General features: G+C 39.2%; 1 protein-coding gene across 1 annotated transcript; it reads right to left on the bottom strand.

The window, feature by feature from the left end:
• Positions 1-682: 682 nt before the first annotated feature.
• LOC147510610 (uncharacterized) lies at positions 683-1,303 on the bottom strand. The gene has a single exon (XM_086598195.1). It carries the CDS (start codon positions 1,301-1,303, stop codon positions 683-685), a length of 621 nt encoding a protein of 206 aa, XP_086454321.1.
• Positions 1,304-7,731: the final 6,428 nt, after the last annotated feature.

The raw sequence follows: 7,731 nt of genomic DNA, 5'->3' as shown, positions 1-7,731 counted from the left end.
AATATAATGAAAAGCTTATAATGCATCCCCATCCTCTCCAGAATCAAATTTAGAGGTTACATTATCATGTTTCTAATGATAGAGATATGGGACGACATGAACTTGATTAGGTATGAACACAAGGAGGCCAAGATTAAGAGAATTATGCAAAAGGGCAGTGCAATATAAGCTTCTTTAGTATTGAGGCTTACATGAAGGATGAAGAAACGATGAAGGGGGAATGAAGCAAATGAAAATGAAAAATTGATTGTTAAACGATAGGTCGGGCAATAGTGGTGTACTTAGATCTTCTCAGAGGAGTTATTTTGCAATGGATGGAGAGTAATCAAGATTAAGTTTGCAATGTTCTCATGTTTTATCATAATTGATTGGTTTAATTTTTACCAATTGATTTCCAAAATGTTCAAAAAATTGTGCACCAAAAAAAAACTTTTTACTTCAAGCGAAATATCTTAAAGATCCCAGGCGTATGCCCGGTCCAAAATAGAGTAAAAACTAAAATAAGATAACACCCAATTTGTCGAATTTTTGTTTTCCCTTGCATATTTTTTAAAAGTAAAAAAAAAAAAAAAAAAACACAATTCGAATCCCATCACAAAAGACATGTAAATTTTTTTTTTTTTTTTTTTTTTTTAAGAAATAAGCTAGGGTTAGGCAGACCCCCACCTGTATTAAATCAAACTCACTCATACATTTTTCCTACTGCCTCATCTTCTACTAGTATATGGAGCTCTATACTTAGAGGATTACCATGATGCACGCAACTAATACAATTAGAGATGCTTAAACCTGCTAGAAAGTCAGCAGGTTTATTGCGCTCTCTGTATACATGAGAAAAAGAACAAAAAACAAAATTGGTTGCCAGCTCTTGGATATGAGTAACAATGTCCAGACAATACCAAGGTATTTCAACAACTCTCTTAATGATTTGAGTCGCCCAGAGAGAGTCTGATTCGATTTCCACTTCCTGAACCCCTAAGGCACGACATCTGATCATACCTATTTCAATAGCTTTGAGTTCTTGAAAAATGACCGACTGCATCCCCCCAGAGCCTGTGAAAGCTTCAATCACTGCGCCATTACTATCTCTGATCAAACCACCATGCCCTGTTCCTAGTGGTGTTAAAGCCCCATCGGCATTCAATTTTATCCTTGGTTCTGCCGGAGTATGCCATCTGCACCACTTCCTTTCTAAAGGCTTAAACTGAATTTGGATGCCTATTCTTTGACAGAGTACTCGACTCTCAGCTGTATTTGGCATCACATTGACTTGAAGTTGGATATAGGCCCTCATCTCCCTCATAATTCTCCCCAAGACCACTGGCGCAGGCTTTGAGAAGCTCTTGAACCTTCTAGCATTCCTCTCTTTCCATATGCAGCTTTTGGAATTACAAAAGACTAGATTGCTTAATAGATCGATTTAGGAGAAAAAAAAATACAAGAACATTTAGCTTTAGAAAATTAGGAACTTAAGAAGAAAGTGCCTACAAAGATATGCTTCTTACAAATATATATGCTTATGGAAACCACTTTAAAATTCCACAAATGAAAAAAGCAATGAATTCTTTGGAACTGTAAGGAAAATAGTCCAAAAGGCATTGGGAAAAAAAATTAAGCACTTAGGCGCAATAAAGAATATTATACAATATATGTTTAGACATTTTTTTTTTGGCTAAAGGGTAATTAATATTAATAGCAAAAAAGTGGTGTTACAGACTTACAAAGCGTTTACAAATTCTGGATTGGGAATATAATTCCCATGTTTACGCTTTCTCAAAAATCTATATTGGGTAAGCAAACTTTGGATTTTCAAGCTAGCTTGTTGTGCCAACATGGTTTATGATCCCACCGTTGTTTTAAATTGTACATGTTTAGAAACCAGTACATTTTTTTTTGTGGTCACTTTAGCATTTATTTTAATTGTTTTCATTTTCATTCAATCCTGAAATTCCAATCAATACCTTAACTAGATTCAAAAGTAAATTTACTACAATTTTATGCAACAAATTAAAATTGTAATCGACTCATGTAACCGATGGATTGAATTCATTACATACAAAATTGAATTATAACTAATAAAATTAATTACCAAAAAACTAAAAAAATAAGAGATTGGGGAATTATGGTTTAGAAAACATACCAATAAACATACATATGAATTATTGGGACTGAGACTTGAGAATGTTATTACTCTTTTTTTCTCTTTCTTATTTTTTGTTTTTTCAAATAAGGAAAAACACTTGCCAAAAGTGTTGTTTCTCAAAATACATAAAATTAGAGATGGAGAGCTTTCTCATGTTAGTTAGGGGAAGGGTTTTTTTATTTTTGGTCAGTTACGGTGATGGTTTAGTAACAAAATCATTTTCATATATATAGAACTCACTTTTTTGGAAGAAATTGAGGGTGAGACAGGGCTTACCCTGGGCCCCCTAGCTCCGCCACTGCTTGTGGGTTGCGCAGTTGGCACCGTTCAATCCTCCACCTCTAGGGTGTATATGCTTAGCCCAAACCCACTTGTACCACCTAATCTTATTGTTCTCATTCTAATTGTATCAAAAGCCGATGGACCTGAAAAGGTACCATTCCGAGAAGGTTTCCAAACTATCATATCTTCTTCACCTGTAGGGGGTTGCAATGAGGCCAGGTTCATGCCTAGATTGCTAAATACAGTGTTCTCCCCTGGAGGGCTAGAAGCTCCACGGATTATAAATCTAAGATGAGATCAGACATTGTAGACTTGGACTCCTTCCAAACCATCACTCATAGCTTGAACTACCCGTGTTTTCCTCTACAATCCAACCCACTCCATATGACTATATGAGGTCTACTCACTTGGCATAAGGCCCATTTGAATCCTGTCCATTAGAAGAAGCCTTGTAGTATGTTACTGTAGAAACTAATACAAAGAAAGAATAAGAGATTCGAGAAGGACTAATTTTATTATATTTCGATGATTACAATGGAAGAAGACCTTCTCCTTATATAGTTACAATTACTTGGACGCTAAGTAAGAAATTACATATATATAGGATATACTATAAGGAGTGTTTAGTATATCCTATATTTAGAGAATCCTATATTTAATATCTATCATCTATTAAGTATATTCTATATTCAACACTCCCTCTTAAGATGGGGCATAGATGTCAATCATGCCCAGCTTGTCAATCACTTCGTTAAATATTCGTCCACAAACTCCTTTCATAAGAATATCTTCAAGTTGATCTTCCGACTTCACGAATGGAAAACATATACACCCTTTGTCAATATTTTCTCTGATAAAGAACCAATCCACTTCAACATGTTTCATACGGACATGTTGAATTGGATTGTGTGCAATCATAATCGCTGCTTTATTGTCACAGTGTAGATCCATTTCTTTCATGAGTTTAAATCCAAGATCCTTCAATATATTTCGTATCCGTAGTAGTTCACATACTCCATGAGCCATACCCCGAAACTTAGATTTTGCACTTGATCTAGCAACAAGCTTTTGCTTCTTAGCTCTAAAAGTCACCAAATTCCCACATACAAATGTAAAATAGCCTGAGGTTGACTTCCTGTTCGTCATATCTCCTGCCTAATCTGCATCGGTGTATCTCATTACTTCCATATCACCACCTTTCCAGAATAAGAGACCTTTTCCCTCAGATTTCTTCAAGTACCTTAGTATTCGAAAGACCGCCTTCATATGTTCTTCACTTGGATTATGCATGAATTGACTTACGACGCTAATGGCATATGCAATATCCGGTCAAGTATGGGAGAGATAAATTAGTCTTCCCACTAAGCGTTGGTACCTTCCTTTGTCACATGGAACTTGGTCGGGAAACATTCCCAAGTGATGATTTGCTTCAATCGATGTATCTATCGGTTTGCAATCAAGCATCCCAGTTTCTGCAAGAAGGTCTAATATATACTTTTGTTGAGACATAAAAATACCTTGACTTGATCTTGCAACTTCAATGCCTAAGAAGTATTTTAACTGTCCCCAATCCTTCAACTCAAATTCCCTAGACAAATAGTTCTTCAGTGCCTCCATTTCTACTGAGTCATTTCCAATAACAACCATATTATCAACATAAACAATAAGAGGGGTAAGCTTACCTGACTTCCGTTTTATAAACAAGGTATGATCAGAATTACATTGTCTATATCCAAATGTCTTCATGCTTTTCGAAAACCGCCCAAACCAAGCTCGTGGCGACTATTTTAACCCGTACAATGCCTTCTTTAATTTGCATACTGTAAGGGGATTTCCCGTCACTAACTAAATGACCCGTGGGAGGGAAATGACCCAGGACTATAGATGTCTAGAATGAGATGAGAGCCATCGGATCAGTTATATGAACAAGTAATCTCGTGTTTATCATGAGTGTTTAGTAAGCCTGTGCCAGACACGTGACTAACCCGCCTCTAAGCATAACAGTTCTCCAAGTCATTAGGAATTGATATGGATAGTTCCTAAATATAAGGAAACTGAAGAGGGCGATCTTTGATAATAAGGAAGGAATCGTAATGACATATTTCTAAGAGTTACCTTTTAGATATAATCTTCCCATATACAATGGGATATTATGATCAACAAGGAAACCTACCTCTAATAAGATATGGTCTAGATTCAGACTTCCATAAGGAGAGGATTCCTAATAGGAAGGTAGAGTCCAAAGATAAAGGGAACTCACAAGCGGTGAGGTTAACCCTAACCCTAGGACTCTCAAAGCTCTTCCTATATAAACCATAGGGATTCGCTCTTAGGAACTACGCAAAATAGGGTTTGATTCTTCTAAATAAACAAGGAGATACGTACGCAGCCGCCAGGCAGTTCAACCCTGAACTCTAAATAATCTCATCCCTTCTCTGTCAAGAAAAAAGTTCTGAATCACAAGGCAAAGAAGAAGATCAAGGGATGCTCAGAAAATCCCCTACATCTTTTGGCACCGTCTGTGGGGATGAAAGCAACCTGAGGAGATTAGCACGTTAGTTCAAGATCCCCCAGGTATTGGGCCACTCAATGGCCGGGTCTAGATAAACATGATTTCAGGAAAGGCAAGCAAGCGAATTGGGCGGGCCATAGAAAATGGTGCGCAATACCAAATGCGTGTTGCCAAGCAAATGAGGATCATGAACAACGAATTGACTACGGATTGTGCTCAAGTCGACATGTTACCCTACAAAGATCCACTCATCCTTTTCACTAAGGCCAACTGTCTCAGTATCCAAAGTCTACTTGAGGATGCATTGGTTCTTACACTTCCTTTTGGAGATTACGATTTGCATCGCATATTGGTTGATCCAGGAAGTGCAGCAGATGTGTTATACTATGTCGCATTCAAAAAACTGCAGATTCCTAACTTTGAGATGGTCGCCACCAACTCCAACTTATATGGATTCAGCGGAGACAAAGCTCTAACAGTTGGGGAGGTCTAGCTACCCGTAGCTACTGGTCTGGTAACATCATAAATTTTGTTGTGGTAAAAGCTAACACACCCTCTCATATGATCTTGGGCAGGACCTGGCTGCACAGACTCCGCGCTGTTCCCAGCACCTATAACTAATGTCTAAAATTCCCACATAATGGGAAAATTGAGACAATCAGAGGAGATCAGGTGGTTGTCAAAACATGCTACGCTATGGCGACAAAGCAGTCCCCACTCCTTTTTTAACCAATCGAGGTGGGGCAACCCGCCAAATAGCAATTACAATTGGATCCCCCTCTCACGGACCTGGTCCCAAGAGAGAGGGAGGATCTCCTCTCACTAAAGCCATTAGAGAAAGTGGAAATTGTGAAAGGAAGCTCGCCTAAAACCACTTTCATCGGCACCTTATTGAGTCCTGAAGACCACCAGGCTCTAATAAACTTCCTCCGAGAACACAAAGACGTGTTTGCTTGGTCATTCAAAGAAATGCTGGGAATTGACCCCCATGTGGCATGCCACCGGCTCAATGTCCACAGTGATGCAGTAGTAGTCAAACAGAAACCGAGAATAATAGGTGCTGACAGATCCAAAGCAATAAAAGCCGAAGTTGAAAAGCTAAAGGCAGCTAATTTTGTTAGGGAAATCAATTTCCCCACCTGGATTTCTAATATTGTCCCAATCTGTAAGAAGAATGGGTCATGGAGAATCTGTATCGACTTCACAGATTTGAACTCCCCATGTCCAAAAGACAATTACCTTCAACCACGGATTGACAAATTAGTGGATGTGACGGCTGGACATGAATTGTTATCTTTCACAGATGGGTCGTCTGGCTACAACCAGATCCCATTGCATGAGGAAGACCACAAGTATGCTAGTTTCACAATCGAGAATGGCCTGTACTGTTATCAGGTCAGGCCATTCGGACTGAAAAATGTGGGAGCCACGTACCAACGTTTGGTAAACAAAATGTTTGAAGGATTGATAGGCGACATTGTAGAGGTGTGTGTAGATGATCTCTTGATCAAAAGCCTAAGACGTGGAGATCATCTCTCCTACCAGAAACGTGCATTTGACATTCTCCGAGAGTATTGCATGAAACTTAACCCAGTGAAATGTGCTTTCGCTGTCTCATCAGGGAAGTTTTTAGGGTATCTGGTTACTAAGCGAGGAATCGAGGCAAACCCAGATCATATCCGGGCACTCATAGAAATGCCTTCACCTAAAAACATGAAAAATGTTCAAAAAGTTACGGGCAGGTTAGCAGCTCTGAACTCCAAGAGTCCAGATAAGCGCTAACCTCTGTTTCAATTACTGCAAAAAAATACCTCATTTGCATGGATGGAAGAATGCCAAAAAGCATTCGATCAACTCAAAACGTACCTGGAAGCACCACCAATCCTTTCCAAACCAATTGAGGGAGAAGTTTTGGGTCTTTATCTCTCTTCATATGAGTACGGTATCAGTTATCTACTAATACGTGTAGACAAAAAGAAGGTTGAAAAACCTGTCTATTTCTTGATTCGAACACTCCTACTGGCAGAAACAAGATACCTTAAACTCGAAAGAGTCGCTTTAGCAATTGTTTTTGCGGCAGAGAAATTACGACCGTACTTCCAGTCCCACACTCTCAGAGTAATCATAGAATACAAGTTATGATCAGTCCTGGAAAGGTCGAACAGGTCAGGAAGGTTAGCTAAATGGTTCGTGCAACTGTCAAAGTATGATGTTATCTACGTCCCATGAATCTCAGAGAAAGGTTAGGCACTAGCAGAATTCTTGGGAGATTTCCCAATGACCTACACTGGGTACGACTCAACAATCCCCAGTTCAGATGATAGCATCTTACTTGAATCCCTAAATACTCGTCCGGACCCTTGGGAGCCATGCTCCGGATGGCGACTGTTTATGGATGGATCTTCAAATGATAGAGGCGTAGGAGTTAGAGCTGTGTTAGTTACTCCTGCCAACATGTGACTGGAGAAATCCATCCGGTTAGGTTGGAATGCCTCTAACAATGAAGCAGAGTATAAGGCAACACTTGCTGGCTTCGCAATGGCTCTCGACCTGGGCTTAACACACCTCACAATTTTTAGTGACTCACAGCTGGTTATGTTTCAAGTTTGAGAATATTCAGTTTTATCAGCTACCTCGATCACAAAATCGACAAGCAGATACTTTGGCATATGTTGCCTCCATATTGGGCAACAGCGAGTCTCGCTCCATCCATATAGAGTTCCAGGACAAACCTAGCATCCAAGCACCCACTGTTATAACAGTTTGTGTTATTTCAGCCACCACACCAAACTGG

Source organism: Coptis chinensis, chromosome 3, assembly GCF_015680905.1.
Source record: "Coptis chinensis isolate HL-2020 chromosome 3, ASM1568090v1, whole genome shotgun sequence".
In the NCBI taxonomy this organism is placed as follows: Eukaryota; Viridiplantae; Streptophyta; class Magnoliopsida; order Ranunculales; family Ranunculaceae; genus Coptis; species Coptis chinensis.
Note: the sequence above shows the minus strand (reverse complement) of the source record. Positions and strands in the feature narration are given on the sequence as shown.

What these genes read in the sequence shown, in the direction of transcription:
- LOC147510610 (XM_086598195.1), bottom strand. Translation starts at nt 1,303, where the DNA reads ATGAGGGAGATGAGGGCCTATATCCAACTTCAAGTCAATGTGATGCCA.